Raw genomic sequence first — 24,065 nt, forward strand, 5'->3', positions numbered from 1 at the left:
TGGATAATTTTACTCGAGAAATTATTTAGCGAATTGAAAAATCATTGCATACAATTATAAAATTCGTCTATCCAAAGTAAATTCCGTGCAAAAAATAGCTTTCGGTAAATATTTATAATTGTTTTATTATTTTATTTTATAACAGTCGAAAAACTTTTGAATTCTAAGGTTTACAATTTCTTGCATAATTTTAAAGAATATAATTTAACATGACAAAATACAAAATTTGAGAGAAATCGGTTAAGTGGTTCCTGAGAAATCCAATTTTAAAAAAGTCATATGGTATTTAAAATTCAATTTTTCGATTTTTTTTTTGCNTTTTTTTTTTTTTTTGCTCATTTAGTTGTTGTGCTTAGTGACGAAATAATTTTTTAAGTTACAAATTACGTGGTGCGTTTTGTAAATTATATAGCGTGTCCCAAAATTCATACAAAGTGCAAATTTTAATTCCGTGGAAAGATCACAGGTATTTCGAGAGTTAGAAGAACATTATCAGCTCTAAAATTTATTTTAATATTAATTAATACAAATTATTTTACATTACTATTACAGGAAATTATTTAATTTTTCATTAGTTATTTTCATTAGTAGTTATTAATTAGTTAGTTTCATTAGTATTAGTTATTTTTCATTTTTATTTAAACCAGAACTGCATTTCAGTATATTCATTTTTAGTTTATGCATGCAATAAAATCAAATTATTATGCCACTACAGGCTTATAAATTCTACTGTTTGACGTAAAACCCAATTTAAGACTAGTATTGCCAAAACTTCAGGGTGGTAAATTTTCCTTAGTCATTCATTTGTTTAATATTTTCAAAATGATAAATACAAATTTAATTTATATTTATATTTACAAAATAATTACTGTACTTAATATTTATTCCAGAAAATTTATTAGGCTGTTATAGAGAAATTTAATTCTTATATTTTCAAAATAAAAAATGGATTTTAGCTGATTAATATTTTTCCCATTTGCTTATGAAATTTATTCTAAGTCTCGTGGTTCCGCTAAAAAAATTCTATCATTTAGGGTTCCGCAAAAAAAAATAGTAACTAGGAATCGGTATATACCTTTTTAAAAAAAATGGAATAGCAGATGCAGCAGTCACGTACTCTTAAATCAAATTTTTTATTGACCACTTTGCAGAAATGTGACTGAAATTAATTGATACAGCGTCGTTCAAAGCATGGGTGGTTGTGGGCTTGTTGGCATAAATTTTTACGAATTATTTACCCGAAGTACCGGTATTTTATACCGTAATTTGATCTGAAAGCATATATATATTTTTTTTATAGAAAAAAGGCTAAAAAATATTGATTTACAATATTTCCCGAAAAAGGGGTTTGAGATTCTGAAAGTGTATTCTACTTTTGACAAAAAACTTTTTTACTACACTGCCCCGACTTTTTATTTCACTTTTTTTTTGTCTAAATAAATTACTTGCACTTCTAAATTTAAAGTTCTGAATTACTTTTAGTAGTAACTTATGTAAAGTTATAAACATTAAAAAAAATTATAAAAAATACATTGACATCTTCAAAAAATTTGGTGTGATCCGATATTCGAAAATTTTATGAATACAACTTCATTTTTTAATCCTCATTTTATTTATTATAATGTCATTTCTTTTAGATCTCGCCATATGCACCATAATATTTTTGGAGAATGCTTTATTGTTGGCTACCTCTATAATAAACTAAAAGAGCCGATTAGAGTTACAATTAGTGTAGCACAAAGCATTACTTAGTTAAAGGTATTTGTTATAGGGTAAATTCAGGCTAAGTTGTGAAATATGATATTGGTACTGTTGTTGAACAAAGCAATGGAAAATAAACTTGTCGCATAATTTAGCGTCATAAAAATTTCGCATCTACTGTTTTTTTTTTTTTAAACTTTTTATCTCCCCATAATTAATATTTCAAAAACAATGCGATAATGTCGTAATTTATGATTAATTTTCATCAAATACCGGTTTGGATTATGAATACAGTTAAACAACGTGAAAAAAAACACATATAATGTCCCATAAACAAATATTTTACTTATGGTTTTATAAAGGAGCGCTCTTCTTACGGTTTTGAAACGCAGAATGAAAGAAACACAGAGATGCAGAAGAAATTACAAAGCAAGGTGCAAAAATGTATGGTTTACTAATAGTGTTACGGGAACTAAAATGAATAATATAATCAAACAAAAAAGGTGTGTGATGATGGAGGTAATGGCGCCGATAAAACAATCCTCAAAAAATACTAAATTTTGTAAAAATCGTAAAACTGTTTACGGCTTTCATAAGTAATATAAGCATTTATTACTAACATTTTATGTTTCAACTAATCAGAGAACTGTTACACTTTTCTTGCTATTATTAATGAGGATTGTGTAAAATTCTGAAATATATGCTGCATTTTTAAGTTAGTCTACACTCTAACAAATTTGTGATTAAATTATGGTAAAAAACACTGGCAGCCTGAGTACATAATTCGTAAAATCCATTTTACCATAAAATATTTTACGGTAAGTTTTACACATATATTTTTATTTTACATATTATATTTATATAACAACAGTGATAGGGAGGTTGATTTAGAGTTAATATTACTGTAAAAATTAGGATATATCAATTTTTTTTGTTCCGTAAAACACTACGGTAAAAATCACTGGTATCTCGAGTACAGGTACATTCATGCCGTTTGATTCGTATCTTTTTAAGCTGAAGTTTTGATAACCAATATATTATTTTATACATTTCTTACTATCTATGAAAATCTGATGATTTTGTCGCAATTTTCCATTGTTGTCTATACATTTTTATTGACTGGAAAAATCACATGGTAGGATACAGTTTTCCCGCATTAATTTTCATATGGCTTTGGTTGTCATCAGCTTAAAATTGGTATAATTCATAAAGTTATTGTTTTCCTATAATTATTTTTGTACCCTTAATTTAAAGGTTAAAATTACCTGTACTGTTATTATTACGTTTTTGATATGTTTGATTTCTAAATTAAGAGTTTAGGAGGATTGCTATTATTATTATTTTTATTACAATAATGTAATTCTATGTTTCATTTTAAGATTAAGTTATTTAAATTGGTGTCTGATCTTATTAATCGTTTTATAATCATTCTTTTTTGGTAAAAATTATATTAATATACTACTATTAATTACGGTTAAAGAGATTCTTTAAATAATTTAGAACTTAACTATCAGCTTCATGCACAAAGTGATAAATGCAAAATTTGCATTTAGAATACACCCGTTTGGCTAGCAAAAATATTGAATTACAGTTGGGAACTCGCCAAATTTGTTTATAACAATATTCTTTTAATTTTAAATGCTATTTCAAAAAATGATTACTTAGAAAAACGATTTGTGTTCACTAATAAATCTTAATAGTATCATAAGGAAAATATTTAGACGTGGGGAATGGATGCACTAGTGTTCTTTTTAGTACATACACCAAAGAGCCATTACATTATGACCACCCTCCATCTATAACAATGGGCTCGCCCGGTTTTCATGGTTTCTCGCCCAGTAATAATGTTTTCAAGGGGCACATTAGGACCCATAATCCTAATAGAACAATCCCTGACGTCTGTAAGCTACTTGAAGACAGTTCACCCATTCATGGCAACAGCTTTTCCTGCGGGGGATGGTGTTTACCAACAGGATAATGCACCATGTCATAAGGGTCGAATCGTCGAGGAACATTCCAGTGACTTTCAAGTCATGTCTTGGCCCCCAAATTCACCTGACCTTAATCCAATAGAGCATTTGTGGTCCTACTTGCAAAGCCAAATTCGTGCTGCCGCGCTACCCCCTCGCAATGTGAGGGTATTGCAGGACCAGTTGGTGAGCGCTGGGTATCAGATACCTTAGACTACCTATCAGCACCTTGTGGAATCAATGCCATGGCGGGTGCTAGCAGTTTTGGGGGCTAAAGATGGTCCTACATGTTATTAGCAGGGTGGTCATAATGTAATGGCTCTTCGGTGTATATTTTTAGTTGAATAATTTCAACTGTTTCAAGCCAAGAAGCAGCAATTATTGCGAAGCAATCATCATGGTTGGTGAGCCTCAGAGAACAGGGGGCTTAGCCTGCTAGTGTACCTTAAAATGCAATCAATATACTTTTATTTCACTTCATTCTTAATTTTAAAAAAAAACATATAATATTTCAATTAAATCATGCACTTTTTTTAAGCTCCCTCTGTTGTACGAGAGGGTAACAATAAATTTGGTTTTGGGGCTAAGCAAATAATCCATAAGTAACTCGTACCTTAATTAAGCATGTAAATTTAGTATATTTCATCGCTTAATTTAGATCGAGCATCAAAATTGATATTTTAGAAATATTTTAGAAATATGGCAAAAATGTCCCAATTTGTGATTTATTTTATTTTTATCAAATCCCAATTACGTCGATGAATTAATTTCAATGCTTCTCGATTTTATTATTTAAAGTATCTATTTTTCATGGCTGTAATTTTTTTAAATACTATATCATAAATCAACAAAATTATAAAGCTCTTTTATGACATGTAGGATATCATTACGAAAATATATGACCACACAAAAACAAAGCCGACGTTTTCCTCATTTCAAATTTGAGACTTTGGCTATAAACAAAAGCAATTTTTCATGATGTCTGAAATTCAATGAAAATCGGGTATTGCAACAATTAAAGGACACTCTCGGTTCAACGGGTAAACAACTTTACACATCTCCCGACTTATTTTTGTAAACAACAACTCTGAGAAGAGACGGGAAAAAAAAAACAAAAAATCTAGAACATATCACCACAGCATTGAGATTTTTCATCTTTCTTAATTTTAAGACCACCGAAGACCTTGAATCGCGGAGTTCCCAGGTCGTGTGAGAGGCACTTTTGGCGACCTTCTGAACAGAAACCGCAAAACGATTAGTATTTCGAAAACGAAGGATGAAAAAGAAGAAAAGAAAAAATCTCCAGAACAAAGCCCTTGGCCACCACCTGACTTCAGTCCGGAAAGCGAGCATCCCTGACAATGCCTCATTTTGAGTGGAGAAGTGAAAGCCATGATAAGCACTGGCGGAACGAGTTTCTTCTCGAATGGAAGGACTTTGACCCTGATTTTTCCAAATCTTTGGAGGGAGACAGATTGACCCTTCATCAGACAAACGTCTCTTCGTTTTTGATGGGAGAGGTCATGCTTGGATGCGAACAAGGAGTTGGAAGATAGACTTTCTTTTCTTAAAGGCATCCACTCAACAATCCACATACAAGTTCACCCCCATTTATTTTCCAGAAGAAATCCGATTTCCAGATTGTGTTTCCCTTCAAGAGATCATCTCATCACGTGTTCGAGAAAACAATGGTCTCGTGCAGTGAATGAATGCAATGCTAAATTGTTTAGAGAACGGCGAAGATGTTGGGTGGAGTTAGAATCCCACGTGTATCTGTAAATCTTTTTTTAGTAGTTTTGATTCCCTGAATCTACTGCAACATCATTCACAGTACCCTATTTGCCTTGTAATATTTTTACCATTCAATACCCCTCTTTTTTTCTTCTTCTCTAATCTGATTTTCTCTATTTCTGAATAAATTCAAGCTTATGTCAACTATTTGTGTTTTATTTTAGATGTTTTTTCTTAAATGTAAAAGTTTATTTTAACCTTTATTTCCTTTTCTTTGAAATCTTTGGATGTTTCTGCTAAAATGAATATGTTTTGTACAAAGATTAGAATTTATTAATGGAAATAAATAATGACAGGTGCCAAAGCTTTTTTGAAGGGGAAGCGACCGTAGCAGTCGGCTTAGGCCCTACGTTCATGCTTAAAAAATAGGAGAATATTTTTTTCAATATTTTTGTATATTTGCTGTGCATTATTATTATTTTTTTTTTTTTTACATAAAAAGCATTTTTTCAGCTTTATGTATCGTATCTATAATTTATGTGTAAAACATGAATGTTAATTTTCTTTAATGAATACTATCTAGGACCATTTAATTTTCCGAACACTGAATTAGGCATTTGACCACAATGCCCGACACGATACCAGCAGAGCCCTTTCTTCAGTGATATTGTTCGGAAATATTGAATTTAAAAAAATTTTAAGATTGCATATACAAAAGCAGCAATCTATTTCATTTGGTTAGACGTTAATTTTAGCGATTGAAAAACTTTACAATCTTCAATATAAGGGGCCCCACGCTAGAAATTTGAAGTTCGAAGACAAAATAAACATTAAGTATATTCATACGTCAGGTAACGGAGTGATAACACTCCCGTACCACAGGACCTGGGTTCTATCATCAGACCAGGCAAGGTTGACTCGGCATTTCATCCCATTAGTGTGTTGGTAAAATTTGTACCAAGTACTTTGAGGACTGAACACTGAGGTCCCACGTTCGACTGACATTTGCTCCTGCACCCCGAAGTCAGAGGTCAAGAAAACTAGAATGAGGCCAGGGAAGTGGGCCTGGGAGGATAGCCTACGGTGGGCCTAGAATGGGAAATTTCTGAAAACAAATATGTGAGTTCAGCTAAAGAGAGATTCTTTAGAGTCCTTCTCTAATAGGTTGTTAAGCCTAGTAAATGTTAAAGCAATAACACCCGGTACAAATTTAATTTTCTTAACACCTGATTTTTGTCAATTAATGACATCGATTGGAGAGTTAATGAATCATTTTTTCTGATATTTGCTGTAACTTTTCAAATGCCCAATGGTTGCGCAAGCGAGCTATTCTGGCTGCAAATAATGATATTATCTACAAAATTAACAACAAATTTCGACGCAAAAATTCCTTAAAAATCTTTTGCTCATTCATCAGTTGATACCGTTACAGATCCTGAACAAGCAATATTCTATCCTAATACATTGGAGCCATTCGAAATGTCTTCACATATGTTGCATTTGAAGGTTCGTTCTCCAATTATTTTATGACGTAATATCGACAAACTACATCTTTGTAATAGATCCAGGTTATGTGTAAACAACTTATGCCAAATTTGATACAAGCATCTATCTTAACAGCATTGCAAAAGGCAAAGATGTTTTCATACCACGAATACCTTTGGCTCATAGTGATACAAACTTTGATTTTCTGCTATTTCTTGTTAGCTTTGCAATATTCATAAGAATTAACGAAACTCAATGTCAATCACTAGGTGTAGTAAGTGCAAAGCTTGAAATAGCTTGCTTTTCCATGTTGCATATTGCAAAGTTATATCCCCAAGTAATTTGTGCATTTGTGAAAAGAATAAAATGAAGCATAATATTTTGTATCCGCAGGCATTAAAGTCATATGAAAAATTACATTGTTTCTAGATATAATTATTATAGTGGGGAAATAATTTTGATGAACTCCTTTTGGTGTTTTATCATCTGTAGTTTAATTAAATTGTAATATTGATAACGTGCATCTAAGCCCGGAGATAGAAATACATTATTATCATTAGAAAATACTTTCGCAATTTAGCATTATTGGGTTTTTAACAAATCAGAAAAATAATACTAAGAAACAATCTGCTTTAAGTACCAATTCATATTTTCCAGATTCTGGCTAACTTCGATATTTTTCAGAATCTGTCCGAATCTGTCGAAAAAATATTATGTTTGTCAGAGTAAGTAAGTTTTTTCGTTCTGATTGTGTAACATACAATAATGTCTATTCTAATCAATTAGCATAGATAAGCTCATTCAAACAAGGCCTTCTCCGATAGAATTAGCATCGCATTTGCAAACGACGCCTACATAATTCACTCCGTCTTACTTGCAAAACATATTTTCCAGCTGGTGGTTGCTTCATTGGGTACTTGCAATCAATTAAACTTTAGATTTTCTTTCATTATTCGTCGTCATTGTGTTTTTCACCAAGCTGGCGCCCTCTCACGATATTTTGTGTCATGCCCCTTTTTCTTTCCGACACCGTAATGCGTGTTGAAACTTTTTATCTTTACATGTAATGTTATTCTTTTCAGTTATGTCTGTGTCCATCATTTGTAAAACATACATATATATATACATGTATACCGAAGAGCCATTACATTATGACCACCCTCCATCTATAACAATTGGCTCGCCCTCGTTTTCATGGTTTCTGGCCCAGGAGCAAGGTTCTCATGGGGCACATTAGGACCCATAATCCTCGTAGAACAATCCCTGACGTCTGTAAGCTACTTGAACATAGTTGCAGACCAGGTTCACCCATTCACGGCAGCAGTTTTTCCTGCGGGGGATGGTGTTTACCTACAGGATAATGCACCATGTCACAAGGGTCGAATCGTCATGGATTGATTCGAGGAACGTTCCAGTGACTTTCAAGTCATGTCTTGGCCCCAAAATTCACCTGACCTTAATCCAATAGAGCATTTGTAGTCCTACTTGGAAAACCGAATTCGTGCTGCCACGCTGCCCCCTCGCAATGTGAGGGAATTGCAAGACCAGTCGGTGAGCGCTTGGTACCAGATACCTCAGACTACCTATCAGCACCTTGTGGAATCAATGCCATGGCGGGTGTTAGCAGTTTTGAGAGCTAAAGGTGGTCTTACATGTAATGGCTCTCTCTCTCTCTCNCCCAAATGAAAGGATTATTTATTTGTCCATCAATCTTTGATATCTCAAAAGTTTTCTTTTCATTTATTTTTTTAATTAAATGTTAATTTGATATTTCTAACGCGTACTTTTTTTACTTCCTTTTTGACAAGAATTGTAGATAATTTAAATCTCCAATGCTAAGGGCAATGATTATTAAATGTACAGCATATATAATTTGACACAGTGGACGAAAAGAAACAGTAAATATCAAAATATCGAAGCTGGAACTGAATCATAACTTAATCATAGGCAGAGGAGCAGATTTTGAAATTTTAAATTATATCCTTAAATAAGATTTTTAATGGTTGTTTCGAAACAATCTCAGGGATTGATGAACGCCTGCCATTGTAAATACATATTTTGTATTGAGTTCGGAATTCTAAACGTGGGTAGATTTTAAAAATTTTAAAACACTGGAATGAGTAATAGAATTTTAAGTCTGAAAAACTATTTTCTCACACAGTTTATAACAGTTCGTTTTCAAAAACCCAAAATACAGCTTAAATAAATAATTCCAAAAAACTGAAGCTGTTAGAAATAGGCGCCTATTTTTGAACTTGAAACATATCGACTGTTATTTTTCAATTTTTATTCCTTGAAGCGAATTAAGTTTTTAATCAAGTAATAATTCAGCTTATTTTAATCAATTTCAACTCATGCATACGTCAGAAACTACCGGATTGGAAGTTGCTGCAGAGAGAATTCAAACGTCGGATATTCAACCTAACCTTAAGACTGTTATTGTTAAGACAATAAAAAAAAAAATTATCATTCTAGATTTGTAATTTTTTTTCTAAATTTTATTTTGCAGTCCGTCTGTTGATTGTTTAGGATGGCATGACTTAAAAAAAAAATGGGACCCGCCGGTCAACACTATGTTCCAAAACCTATAAGTGCTTTATAATAGAACGTAAAGCATGAGCTGTGATGGTGAAAGGGACGGTGGGTATGCGCCGCCCTAATTACTATAAATCTCTAATATTTCAGACAAATAAAAAAATTTTTAGTGAATTATCACTCATTTTAATTCCTAAAAGTTAAAAACAAGAAAAAAGAGATAAAAATAATCTTTTGCAGGTATTTAACGCATTTCAGATTTTTTCTTTTCTTTTCTTTTCTTTTTTTTTTTTTTCGTCCCCCTCAAAAATTGGAGTCCTGACTTAAAGCATATCTATTGTCACGGATATGGGGAAGAAAGCTAGCAAACCAGGAATAATGACTCAAGAGCAGGACTACTCGGTTGTACAAGCTAAATAAATTAGTTTGAAATTAAAATTCGCATAAGATGACAAAAAAATATGGGACAAAAATAAGTCTTTCCACTCTCTGAGAAAAGAAAAAAATTGAAGAAATATTTTTCATAGATTCAAATAATTGGGAATAGCAAGTCAACGAAAAAAATATTTACACCCGATTTACATGTTGGTTAGCAAACAAAGACAGATAATGATTTGAATCGGTCAAAATTTGATTAAAAATAAATAAATAAATTGTAATTTCATTATATTTGTCTTCTTTTTTTCATACAGCATCATGGCCCATGAACCTTGCTTCTAGCTCCGCCATCATTATTGCCTAAATATGCTTCAACGAAAATTTCAAACCATTTAATTAAAATCTAGTTGATAGTGAAAACATTTCATTCCATTTTAAAATGGTGTAATTATTTAATTTTTTTATGCTCTTAATTTGAAATCAGTTTCATCAAATATTTAGTGCTGCCATCTAGGATTTTAATCAGAAAACTACTTTCTTTCAGAAATTCCAAATATTAAAAGTTCGAATTTAACTTCTGTACCAAAAAAAAAAAAATGTATATATATGAATATAAATATATATTCTTCAGTGCATTACTAACAAATGCACACATTAATAATTAAGTGGTAAATATAGTTAAAACAGGAATTATCTTGAAATAGAAAATAACAACGATTATTGACATTCTCAATTATTATGAATCCTGAATTTATAATTTTATTTTAATAGATGAGGTCTTATATTTTAATAAAAGTCTGAAATACAAATTATATTTTAGTGCATGATCAGTTATTTTCAAATATAAATGAATAGGCTAAATAAAATCTAAATAAAGGGGGACAGGAAACGTTGAATAAACCCTCATCTAATGAATTCAATTTCTTACCAGCAGGTTATGAGAATTAAACAGATCTTAATTTCAATCTTTTAGTTTAAAATTAAAGTGTAACAACGAGCGTATCAGAAGCCTTCTAAAACAGTAAGTGAATAAGTGGAAATAAGCATCGCTTTTCAATCTTATACAATATATAAGATTTGCTTATGAATAAATAAATCTATGAGGAAGGATGGGACTGTTAAATTCTTAAAATTATTCTTGCCTTTAATCAATTGTAAAAAAATAAAAACTTGAGATTTAATTGAAATATTTGTGAGTTGAAAAGAAAAAAACTTCGTTAATCGTTTGGATTTAAATGCACCGCAAATAAAAAGATGTGTAAAAATATTACACTTAATAATAAGTACAAATTAAACCAATTAAATCGCAACAAATAACGCTGGTTTAGCTTTATGTTCTGTACTTACACAATCAAAGAAAAAAATTTAATTTATTTGTAAATTGTTCGCACAATGCACGTACACGTTAAATGCACATTGTACGTACAATGCGAAAGATTAAAAAAAAAAGAACACTTTTATAGCTTTTGATACAGTAAGTTTTCTTCTTTGATTTACTTAAGACCTTCTTAAAATTTTGATATTTTTTTATTAGATTTCAAGATACACTCTTAAAATTAAATGAAATATCGTAAGAAACTTAATCGGATTTATTTACTTTATAATCTAAATTCAAGGCGGTCTAGTTCTGAGAACGGGAGCCTATTTGTGAGCGCTCGAAACATGTCAACTTTTAGCATCTTCATGAGTTCTTAAAGCAAACTATGTCTTTTATAATCTTAATAAATCGAAGGATCAACATTAATTGTACTATTAAATTTGAACAGGCATTTTAAGCTACAAAATTAGACACAAAAACATAATTTCTCTGAATAAACATACCTTTTTTTCGCAAAAAAGGGACCAGCAAAATTAGGGATGTTTTTGAAAATTTGGGGTCAATGAGTGTATAATCTAGTGCTCTTGCAATAAAAAATATTTTGTTTAATAATGATTAAAAAATAAAAATATGAACATTGAATTGTTAAGAATACATATTTTTACATCATATATTATTACATAATTTTATATATCAATCCAAAAACAAGATACAAAATTTGAAAGAAATCGATTGAATAGCTCTTGAAAAACACAAATTTAAAATTAAATTTTTTTAAATATTAATTTGATTAATTTTAACATAATTTTGTTACTGTTATGAGGTTACTACCGTGTTTTCAATTTTTAATTTTAATTTGCTACTTATTCTAATGTCTCAACATCATACATACTTGGGGGAATCATCTACTTAAACAATTAAAAATAAAATATTTTGATTGATAATGGCCAAAAATACTTCTAATATTAAGGTGTAGAAATGCTTACATAATTGTTCATTATATAATTTAAAATACGTAAGCGAAATTCAAAATTTGAACCTAATCGTTCGAATTGTTCTTGGAAAATAGAAATTTAAAAATAGGCCTTTTTCATTAATATTTTTTAAAATTTAAATATAACTTTGAAGTAGTTACTCTTTTGAGGTAAACTGTTGTTTTTACACTTAATAATTCAATTTCTATACTTGTTTTGTGTTCTAATGCCACGCATGTTTGATTAACGTGGGCCAATTATATATAATCAAACGTAATTCAAAGCATTTCAATTTAATTCTTTGAAAAATATTATTTTCCTTAATAAGATTTTTTAAAGAAAAACGTTGACTTGTAAAGAAAATAAATTTTCGTATAATTTTTGATAGTGCAATTTTAAATATAAAATACAGAAACAAAATACAAACTTTAAACGAGATCGTTCGAATAATTCTTTAGAAATATAAATTTTGAAATTCTAATAGAAATTAAGACTTTTTTGAAATGTAAATATTCAGTGAAAATACGACCTATTTTTTTTTCTTTTTAAAATTTTATCTGTCAGGTATACGTTGTTTAAATATTCTTAGAAATGATGCATTGTTTACATTGTTTGGTCACATCAGTTTACATTGTCTGAAATGATGAAAGAATTTTTTTACTTTACAATTCAATTTTTAATCATTTATTTATTTTTGTCAATTGAAATTTGTACAATTCGAATTTTTTTTTATTAATTTACCTTATTTTTCGGTTGGAATTATATTTAGATAAACGAATCTCATAATTATAAGCAAAAAGCTTTACATTTTCTTTTTCAAAGACAGAACGAAGCATGCAAAACAATAATGCAAATCAACAATAAAGGTCTTAAATCTTTGACCACTGTTTTGACTAAAACTATTTTCGGTTAATTATATTCGTTAATATCGTATTATAAATTCGGTTAAGGCAATATTTTTCAGAATAGATCTATCCCTATGTTTATAGGTCAATAATAATAATAATGATAATATTGCTTATTATCTTCTTATTGAAAACAGCCATTAAGAGGCAAATAAGCAATTTTATATTGGAAAGACCAGCTATCCATTTTTCAACTTTATTATGTTTGAATCAGAAAAACTACTCTCTATAATACATGGAGATGAAAAAACTAGAATTAGAAAATGTATATTATAAAGACCAAAGACACTTAGGAAACTCTAAACAATCACGTACATAATGTTTTCTGAATTGTGCGCAGCCTTGAATACTAAATACCTTTGCAAAAATTAGTTACTATTCTCTACAATAAATAAGTCACAAAAACTCATATTAATCGAAAAGTGCAGAATTTTAAAAAAATAATAATAATTCCCCAATTAAAGGTGTAAGAAAAATAAAACTGTACGTAGTATTAATCAGTACAGATTTATTTATCATTTAAAAAAATGTTCCTCCTCTCGAAGAACTATAAACAAACTCAGCTACATATAAACAAACATGAAAATTAAAAGAAATAATTTACTGCCAATGGAGACGCATCTCCTCAATGCCCAAAACATCTCATTTGTTGATGTTGTTGTTGATATAAAATGCGAGTGAAATTCTTCATTTCTGAAAGACCATCAAATATTTTAGAAAATATGAAAAGTTGAAATGTAGTAGATTTTAAGTGTTTCATTCTGTATCAGCATAAACAGGAAAAAATTCTTAGTAAGACAGCAGTCATCATTTATTTCCAAGATATATAACATAAGCAGTATGGCACAATAAAAATAGATAATCATCATAAATAAAATCGGCTTGTAAAAAAAAAAAACGTACCACAGAATTTCTACTCCAACAGAATGTAGAAGTTTTATTCACATTTATTGAAACATCTCTTTTTTGTTGAAAAATAAAGAAATGGGATTAGATTTATTTTTTCGCTCAATGAATGAAATAAAAATATTAAACACTACAAATTTTTGAAGGAAAAATTATGCGAACTAAAATGCTGCGTTTTTTTCTGTTAAATATTTATTATAAAATAGCTATCCTTGAATTTTTTATTTTGATCAGAGTCAATTTTTTATGAAATTTAGCTAAACATAGCAATAAATCACTTCAAATCATCATCATGGAGCATTATGTAAAATTATTTTGAAAATTAAGAAATGTAAATACTAAAGCAAAAATGCTCGGAAAGCATCATAACACACATACAAAAGTACATCTTGCACTAAGAATAATATTTTTACGCCCTTAATTGTATAAAATATTTATGCTGTTCGAAATAAATTTGTTTATTGTTTTCATTTAAAAGAAATATTTTAAATAATTATAGTTTACTAAACAGTAAATAATTTTCAATAGCGTGAAAATATTATCTTGTAAATTCAAAATACAGTATATTTTGAACAAGTATAAATCTACTATTAATATCCTAAAAAAGCTATCAAAGAAACATAAAAAAAGAGGTTTCCAAAAAATATTTTTTTTAAAAAGGCATAAAAGCGACATTACTAGATGATATTTTGAAAATTCTTATTGGTGAGATAATCGGCTAGTTCGACAAAATTTTTTTGGAGGAAATTTATATAACTGCGTTTGTAGTACTGATTCTTCATATCTTTCTTCTTCTATTTTTTTTTTTTTTTTGAGAATAAAATGAAATAGAAAATAGGCAAATAAAAAACAGGCCAAACAATAAATATCTGCAATATTTTTATCAAGCATTTCAGTGATTTAGCATAAAACAAATAAATTTGCAAATTTCTTGAAAAAATAGGCTGTGGGAGTAAATAATATAAAAATGATCCAGTGCATTTTCCTTAATTTTTAGCAAGATTACGTCCCAAAATTGCAGACTATATTTTTCATTATTCTACGTAGCGTAATAAAAAAAAAAATATCATGTATAGTAAGTTTGAAACAAAATGGAGCTTTATTAATGTTTAAAAGTAACAACTTGATTATTTTTGATACACTTCACTGAAAAATAAAAGTATTCCTTCATTAAATTTTAAACTTAAAAAAAAAAAGGAACACATACATATACAAGGTGCCCGCTACTGCTCGTGTCCACCTTCCAAACTTTTAAACAACTTCAGCTACAATACTTATTGGTTTAAAAATTAAAACTGGCATTCAAATTTAAACTCGTTGGGACAACCCTGGCTTGCTCTGTGCTGTAGTACCAAGAAGAAGAAGAGTAACCTCGAAAAAAGAGTCAAGTGTGGCTATTGAATTATTGCATTACATTTTACTACACCTTATGGTATAAGGAAAAATTAATGGTCACCTGCGACTAAATACTACAAATGATGATTAAAAAATTGTCTGCCAATTGTCACTTTTTTTTTTGGCAAAAATGCACCACATGTGTATTCTAACTTTTTTCATAAATACAGAATTATTATGAATATTTAATAATATCAGAGACTTATTATTTATATTATTATTATTTTATGTCACGTTTGTTTCTTGAAGTTTTTCTTCATTTTAAAAATAACCTTGTAGTGTCTACCATAGTTTGAGAAATGCTTTAAAAAATGCCGTTTATAAACATATCAAGTTTATTTTTTTCGATATTTCAAAATTTTTAAATTTTGGAAATGTCGCCACATGTATTAAAAAGCAATCATTGTCAAAAATGCTACAACTAGCCACTCATAAGTAACAAAATTTCCGAATTTTGTCTAATGCCCTGTAAAGAATTAATTCTAAAAAAAAACTCAAGCGTTCTTTTTATTCATTATTTTTTCTTATTACGCGTTTGTTTATACGTTTTTCCAACAATGTCACGTGTTGAACTATCTTAAAAAAAAAAAAAAAAAAAAAAAAAAAAAAAAAAAAAAAANAAAAAACAAGTTAGTACAAGAAACCTTTTTCGATGCTCATAATTTTGTAACAATTTTTCGATATTATTTTTATTATTTGCTCTATATATATTACTTGCTCTGTTTTAGAGAATAACTTATTTTCTAAAAGTTCAAAATTAAAGTCCATTGTCAATAACTTTGTTTTCCTCATTTCACACGATTTAAGAAAGCATGCAAAAACCTCGTTTCAAGAGTTGGCGATGTTGATATACGTTTACGCTGGAAGCTTGGCATCCATTTGGCGTGCACTTAAATGTAAACAGGCTTTCCTCATAGGAATAATGATTTTTTCTTAATTAGCGACAGAGCATAGCTATTCAATTTCCCCTCCAGGTTCCTTGCAAGTATTCTCATCTAGTTGCGCAAGGCCACTCTACTGCACCAAGATTTTTTACAGCTATAGCTGAAACCACTCGAAGTTAAGAGAATGCTATACCAAAAAACTGGCTATACCACGGGAGAAAGTACTGTACACTTTCAACTCCATAAGTAATTTAAAGTATAGAAAAAGTGTGTTCGGGTAAACCTAGACTTCACCATGAAGTTTTGACTGTTGAAAAAAAAATTAAAAATGCAAACAAATTATGACAGGATTACTTAGGATTACGCAATGAGGAAGTTTTCTAATAATTTCATTTTGATATTTTGAAAAAAAAATTTTAACACTAGAAATTTCAATGTTTACTCAGTGTTATCCCTAAGCGTTTTTAAAATGGCGGTATGTCTTGCCTGCCCTTTGATCCTTATAATTATGTAATCCTTGTCCTTTTTGTAAAAATAAGAAGCCATCCATTAAGACACTGCCTTTTTATTCATGTTCCTTTTTAAAAAAATTAATTCACTGTTTAAATAATAATTATACATTGGTCAAATTATCTGTGTTTGGAGGTTTAATTCTGATTACTATTATAAATATTTACTTCGTTAAGATTATTCTAAACTGGATAAATTTTAATAAATTTCTCTTTTTTCACGGTATTAAAAAATTTCTCAATGATTTTGATTTTTAAAATTATTTTTTAAATAAATGTCTTTTTCTTTAAAAAAATAAAGCAACTCAAAATTTTCACTTTCTTATAGTTTTTGGTTTGAATTTTATAAATGATTTTATGTTATCAATTAATAATATTTTTAGTTATTTATTTATTTATTTTTTTTGAAAAAAATTATGCCTAGAGACTGTTTATCCACATGCCTTTTATAATTTTTATAAACTATACATTTTTTTCTTATTCTGATAATGAGAGGCAATTATTTTTTAAAATATGCACGCTCATGAAGTAGTATAAGAGGGTAATTTAAAATTTGTCCAGGATCAAATTCAGTTATTACATGACATTATACATTTTGATAAATTTTTGCCGTGTTAAATGAGTGCCCTTTCAAAACTCAAAATGTCCTTTTGCCTTTTTTTATTAATAAAAAGAAATCAGGTTTATTCTAGTTTTACCTGAACTCAATTCTCTCTAAACTTTACATTTTAATAATGCCAATGAAGTTGAAGCAGAATTTGCAATGAAAAGTTTTGAACTTTCGAGGACACCCTCTATACATACACATTCTTTTTTTCTGTAAATCTTAATATTTTATAGTACAGTGCTTGAAACAAATTTCCAAAGGAATTTTACTTTTGAAAAAAAATTAGTTATGTATCTTTATATAACAGGCATATCTTTTCCCATCTCCATCTGGTTCATGAGGTGATATTCTTCTAAGACAGGTAAGTCATTGACCAATCCTGCCAAAGGGTCATCTCTCACCTTCAACATGGCCGTCTCTTGAGGTTGAATCGAAGCCTCGTCCACGGCCGTGCATGGACGGCACATGCATTCCACCGGAGCTCGTGTCACTATCTTCCTGAACCTCGGTGTCGTTTTAGGACAGAAAATTCCTATGCTGGCTTCACGCTCCCCCATTTCTTGACAGCACATGCACGATCGCTCCACTTGCCAAAATTTAGAACCGGACACCTGAAAGAAACATAATTTCATAACGATTTCTTTTATCATCTTTCATATTTGACAAATCAGCGAGAATTAAAATAATTACTTTTTAATTAAATGAACTAAAATTTTAAGGGTTAAATAAGAGTCCATTAAAATTTTAAAGATTCAATAAGAGTCCATTGAAATTTTAAGGGTTCAATAAGAGTCCATAAAAATTTTAAAGATTCAATAAGAGTCCATTAAAATTTTAAGGGTTCAATAAGAGTCCATTGAAATTTTAAGGGTTCAATAAGAGTCCATTAAAATTTTAAAGATTCAATAAGAGTCCATTAAAATTTAAAGGGTTCAATAAGAGTCCATTAAAATTTTAAGGGTTCAATAAGAGTCCGCTGAGATTTTAAGGGTTCAATAAGAGTCCATTAAAATTTTAAAGATTCAATAAGAGTCCATTAAAATTTAAAAAATTCATTAATACATTAGTTCGTTAAAAAATTCATTCTATTTTGTTCAATAAAATTTTAAAAGTTTAAATGAACTAAAATGTGTCACGACGGCAATTTTTATCCAATCCATGGCTTTCATCTATGCTCTTTAAGCTTAATTTCGTTTCAATACATATTTTACACTTCTTACATTTTACACCTATATATTTCAGAAACAAGAAGCTGAATGTTAGCTAATGTCCGCTGGCACACCAAGGGTAAATTGCTGATGTTTAAATAATACGTAAATTTGATTTAATACCTCATATCCAGTAATTGTAGAGCAACTTTTAAGATCATTTTAAGTATATTTACCCTTTGATGGTGTGCTGGTTTTGGAGGATGCACGGGCACAGGAAAGAAAAATCACAACACATAAGAGAAATCTTGAAGGAAGATATACCAGCTTTTTTCCTGTAGCAACTACTAAAATACACCGTTGATTAGACATATTCTAAAAAATACTGTAAAATACGGGGACAATAACATCAGGCAAATATGGATGAGTCGATTTCTTCCAGCATGTTCACCCGAAAGATGAGTACTTACAAAATAAAATAAATATGATTCAGCTATTGTGTCAAGTTTTGTTTAATTCCTATGAGGACCCCCTCAGAGAGAGAGTTTTCCACAACCATTTGACCAAGATCTCAACTCACCGTTAGCACAGCACTTACATTACATCTCACATCTCTCCATGCATAAGAGATGCATAGTAACTATTTTATAAAGACAATCTATCTGCTTTTTTAACAATTCCACACAGATTACTTATTTTCTAACTGTATCATTCTCTTTTAGAAAAATGCTACACATCTATATATATACCTATGTATAAGTCTATTTCAATAACAATGACGAAATAAATATTAAAATTTACATAGAGAAACATAATCTAACAATCAATCAATCAATTCCAATGCGGAATCTCACTAAAGTTGGATAAGCAATAGAGTTTAAACTTGAGAAATCATTCGAATGATGTTAAAGTAAAGTGTAGCGTAACAACATTACAATATTGAAACCATTGAGAGTTTTCAGGAATCTTGTTTTAACTTATCATTATTACTTTGCAATAAATATGTTTCCATTTTTCAGTTTCTTTTATGATTTCGGGCACCAAAACGTTCTTTGTACTGCACCTGTTAGCATTTTAAAAATTGTTCTCGTTTTTCGAGAATGCAACACCGAGAAAAAAGTTTAGTCTGACTAAAATCTATGGAACTGAAATTTCAGGTCCTAGCTTAGTTAGTTGATTAAAGTTAATATGGAAAGAGATACAAATTACATGATTAAAAAAATAACTAATTTTTCAAGCATTGGCTTTCATTTTTGTAGATCTCAATCATTTAAAGAAAAATAAGAAATAAGACAATCATAAATGGATAAAATTTTTAAAGTGATGTTACCTGCACATAAGACGAACAGCTACCTTGACAAGCAAATGATGGTATAGGTTTTGGTATGCATCCCGGCTGTTGGAGTACATGGATTACTGGTCTTAAATGGCACACTTCACCCCTTCCACTGCCTGAGGATATGAGAACACCAAACCACCCGATGAAAGTGATAACTTGGATAATGATGGAAGGTAGCTTCGAATTGGCCATTAATAATCCTATGGAAATGTGAATCAAGAATTTCAGGGAAGCAAAATATTTTTATATAAACGGAGGTCACGTAAAAAAAATGCAATATACAATGATTAAAAGAAGAAGGCCCTGTTCGTCATACGAAACAATATTTTTCATCACATTATGCTTTTATAACTGTTCATGAGTTAAGTGTTATCCATCTTCCACCAACGAACTCTGTACTATTTATGAAAATGGGCACGAAATGCCAATTTGAAAGAAAATTATAATTTTCTCTCTTTAATTTTGTGGTTCTTAAAATCATTTGAAAATCTTTAAATGTTCAAGCAATTCGTTTGTTTTTAAATCGAAGTAATTTCTGCCAGCAGGATAGTGTTCGTAGTTTTTAAAAAAAATAAAGCTTTGCTTTTAGCCAAAGGCACTCAAAACGTGATTTTTTCTTCCTTTTTGTAATAGGTGATAGAGCTTAACATGCGTCATGTCCATGTCACGTGATCAAATTAGTGTTTTTAAAGGGAAAAAATGCAAATTTAAGAGACAAAATTTGAAAAAATTGAGAACGAAATTTAGAGGCAATTTACTTTTTTTTTAACTTGTTAAATAGCTGGATAAATTTATGTAATATTAATTTTAAAGTACTTTTTGCACGGTTTTTTGTTTTAAATTTTTTTTTCTCAGATCGGTGGTAAAAAAATTTCAAAAAACATTATAAAGATAGAATCACAACCATATGCATTAATTAGATTTATCGAGAAAATTGCTCGTGAAGAAATTAAAGAAAACAAGATAGATGTTTCTGTTCTCTTTTAAGCGAAGTATGCTGCGCAAAAAGGGCATAGCATAATAATTTTTGGCGTAATGTTCAGACTTTCGGTTAAATAATACTATCTATATAGTTCGATGGCCTAACCTTAAATATGCTAATTAATGTAGACAAATTGTAGGTTACAAAATCAAAACATAAACATATTTTCTCCGTATAAACATGCATTGTTTTAATTGATTCGAATTTTTGATCTTTATAATAAGAAAGAAATAACAGCAATCTGGAAAATATGATCTCAATAGTTTAAGCAGGTAAGCAGTGGGTACTTTGGATCACTTAATGTAAATTTCACTTCTTTCTTATTTCAGTTTCTCGAAAAAGTTTTGCACATAATTATAAAGTTCATTTATCCAAAGATATGTCCATAAAAATATTTTAATAATTATTTATTATTTTTGATTGTTATATTTAATAATAATCTAAAACTTTTTAAACTACTTTAACAAAATTTTTACAACATTTTAAAATATATAAAAAAATAAATAAAAATAATAAAAAATATATAAAATTTATGCGAAATTCGAGAATAGCTTTATAGGAAAACTATTTGATCCATTTTCTTCTTCCAAGAAATCAATATTTCAATCGAATTTGCTCAAATTTTATATTTTGTTCTTTATAACACATAGTTAAAAATTATGTAAAAGTTTGTATACATTTTAACCATTATTAAGTCAATCTTTTCTCGACCATTATTAAGTTAAAAATAAATAAATGACCATAAAAAATTTGTTTTGTCTGATAATATCTTTGTCTAAATAAGTTTCAAAGTGCTGGAAAACATTTTTTGATACGCTTAAATAGTTTTAAATTAAAAGTTAAATCCATTCGCCTGAATCAACTATTGAGACCATATTTTTCAGATTGCAGTTATCCATGTTTGAGAAACAAAAATCCAAATCAGTAAGAAGAAGAAAAAAAATTATAAAAATTAAGATAACTTATCAAAGGAGATAATGATTGATAAATTGGTAAGAAATGTTTTATTTGTAAATTACAGAAGTTACATTGAAATCAAGTTTTATTAGTACAATACGACATCTAATTTTCAAGAAAAACCTTTTAAAAAAAATTCTTATTTCTAACTTAGACTTTTGTAGCTTAACTTAGACTTTGTAATCTTAAAAAATCCCAAATATATGAATGAAGGAGGAAAGGTTTGAAACATTTGTATTTATAATTGACCATCTATACTCATATACATTATTACGTAAAATGAATATTTATTAATAAAAAATGAATACTAAAAGTTTTTTAAACAACTTAAAAACGTTCTTACATATTTTGTCATAATGCAAGCATAAATTTAAAATATTTAGAAAAAATATTGCAATTATTTTAAGTACATTTCACTAAGCTCTTTATATTTGTAATACAAAATACATCTTGCAAAAAAATATAATTACAATTAAAAAGTAAATTAAAGATTATTGATTGCAGAAAAAAACATTTTCTAAAGCAACCAGTGTTTCATTAATATTTTTTTAAATGATTATTTTCAATAAAATTTTAAAATATGTATAACCAACGCAATAAGAAAAAATTATGTACTCAAAAATAAATAAAGAACAGTTTTTTTTTTAAGTTTTGAATATTTAAAAAGTTGCAAAAGTCTATCTCGTCTTCGTTATAGTTTAATATAATATAATTGCAGATGAAAATAACTGAAAAGAATTAATTAAATAAATGTTGAACTGATAAGTATTTGAATATTTCTACATTACGTACCAGTCGGAACACACAGTGCATTTACTTTCAAACCAATCTAACGCATTCAAATTCTCAAACTTTATCTAAATGAAGGAAAAACTTCCGAAGCCGCCACCTATAAAATAAGAAAAATTCTTTCTAAGAAAGATTCCATGAACCCGAATGTATTTGTTTAGAGTTTTGTTTACCAGTGTTTTATTTTTCGAGAACCCCTGCCGCTATTCGATTTCAAAAACCATTTCAACCCTCCAAGAATAATAGCTTTATTCAATCAAACCATAATACCATGCAGCGATTCCTTTAGTTCTTCTTTTTTAATGTATTTAGACCATTTAAATATTTCTTTAAAACTAGTAAAATAAAAAGAAAAATGATTTTTAAATAAAATTTTTAAATATAATTGTAATTTTTATTTTTATTATTTCTCTCATAACTGTTAGAAATTTGTCGGAAAAAAACAATTATATAACAATTTATTTAATTGTTATTTTATCATTCATTCAAAATGGTCAAATAACCGTTAAAAAGATGGTATTATAACTGTTAACTATAAGAAAATCGTTTATTGACTGTTTTTACAACGTTTAAACAACCAAAACTTTACCGCGACGGTGTGATCTAACAGTCGGTGAAAATCGAGCACATGCTCTTTGAAAGCTGAGCCAAGGCTTGTGGATTTATATTTTCTAGCAAGATCATCGGATGCCTAATCTTATAATAATAGTGCGTGTTAAGCACCCTAGGAAGCCACTTATTTCTTTACAGTTTCGTGCATACCTTAGCCGATAAGCCTTATCTGTCAATTTCATGATCAACTAAACTTGGGTTCGAACGCGAGCGTTGACACCACAATATTTTCTCTTACAACACACGATGAGCTTCAAGTCTTCTGCACATCTCAATTTCTGACTCTCAACTATCGGAATTGAAAACTATCATTTACGCTTAGATGGCAGCTCCATAAAGCACCAAAAAGTCTAGTATTTACCATCTCTCAAGCCACATTCCACTGCTCACTTGACAAAATACAACAAAATCTAACCGCAATGTTCATTACCTAACGAAAAGCCTATCATAATCTAACTCCAACGTCCAGTAAAACTGCATTCAAAAAAAAAAAAAAATTAAACCATACTTGTTGTAAGTTGTGACAAAACCGTACAGTTCTGTAATGACAGTTTCTTAACCATACCAGTTGTAAAAGCTTTTAAGCCTGTAAAGGTAAAGAAATTATCTTAACCACAAATTTTACGGTTAACTACGTTAGAACATACTGTTGCTGGTTATTTTACCGTAATTTTAGAAGGACAATTCTAACAATGTACAGTCGGCAAAAAAAAAAAGATATCACCCTGAATAACTTTCGTTCTAATGATCGGATTTTCACGAACTAAGTGTTAATCTTAATGGTTCCTGGGGGTGACCTCAAATATGCTAATTAATTAGTGCTAACTATTAATTAAGTTACGAAATCAGACACAAAAACGTACTTTCTCTGAATAAACATATATTTTTTCTTACATATTTGGATTCTTAACCTTCAAAATATAGGGGGTAGCCGCAATCT

At 29.2% G+C, this 24,065-nt stretch overlaps 2 protein-coding genes across 5 annotated transcripts in view; one reads left to right on the forward strand and one right to left on the reverse strand.

Moving 5' to 3' along the window:
- Window positions 1–24,065, forward strand: part of LOC110282168 (Partner of Bursicon) — a 103,825-nt gene that overhangs the window by 66,638 nt on the left and 13,122 nt on the right. The window lies entirely within an intron of this gene.
- The window catches only part of LOC107440803 (Cuticle-tanning hormone bursicon), a 54,405-nt gene continuing 47,407 nt past the window's right edge, over window positions 17,068–24,065 (reverse strand). For 3 of the 4 annotated variants that reach the window (XM_071182911.1, XM_071182910.1, XM_021144984.3), the window contains 3 exons: window positions 22,517–22,613; window positions 19,777–19,985; window positions 17,068–17,909 (listed from right to left, as the gene is read on the reverse strand). In XM_071182911.1, coding sequence (XP_071039012.1) covers window positions 17,595–17,909; window positions 19,777–19,977 — 516 coding nt within the window. In that variant the 5' untranslated portion in view covers window positions 19,978–19,985; window positions 22,517–22,613 and the 3' untranslated portion in view covers window positions 17,068–17,594. The remainder of the gene's footprint in view (window positions 17,910–19,776; window positions 19,986–22,516; window positions 22,614–24,065) is intronic. The other variant, XM_071182912.1, reaches the window with a different exon arrangement.

Source organism: Parasteatoda tepidariorum, chromosome 7 (genome assembly GCF_043381705.1).
Source record: "Parasteatoda tepidariorum isolate YZ-2023 chromosome 7, CAS_Ptep_4.0, whole genome shotgun sequence".
Lineage (NCBI taxonomy): Eukaryota > Metazoa > Arthropoda > Arachnida > Araneae > Theridiidae > Parasteatoda > Parasteatoda tepidariorum.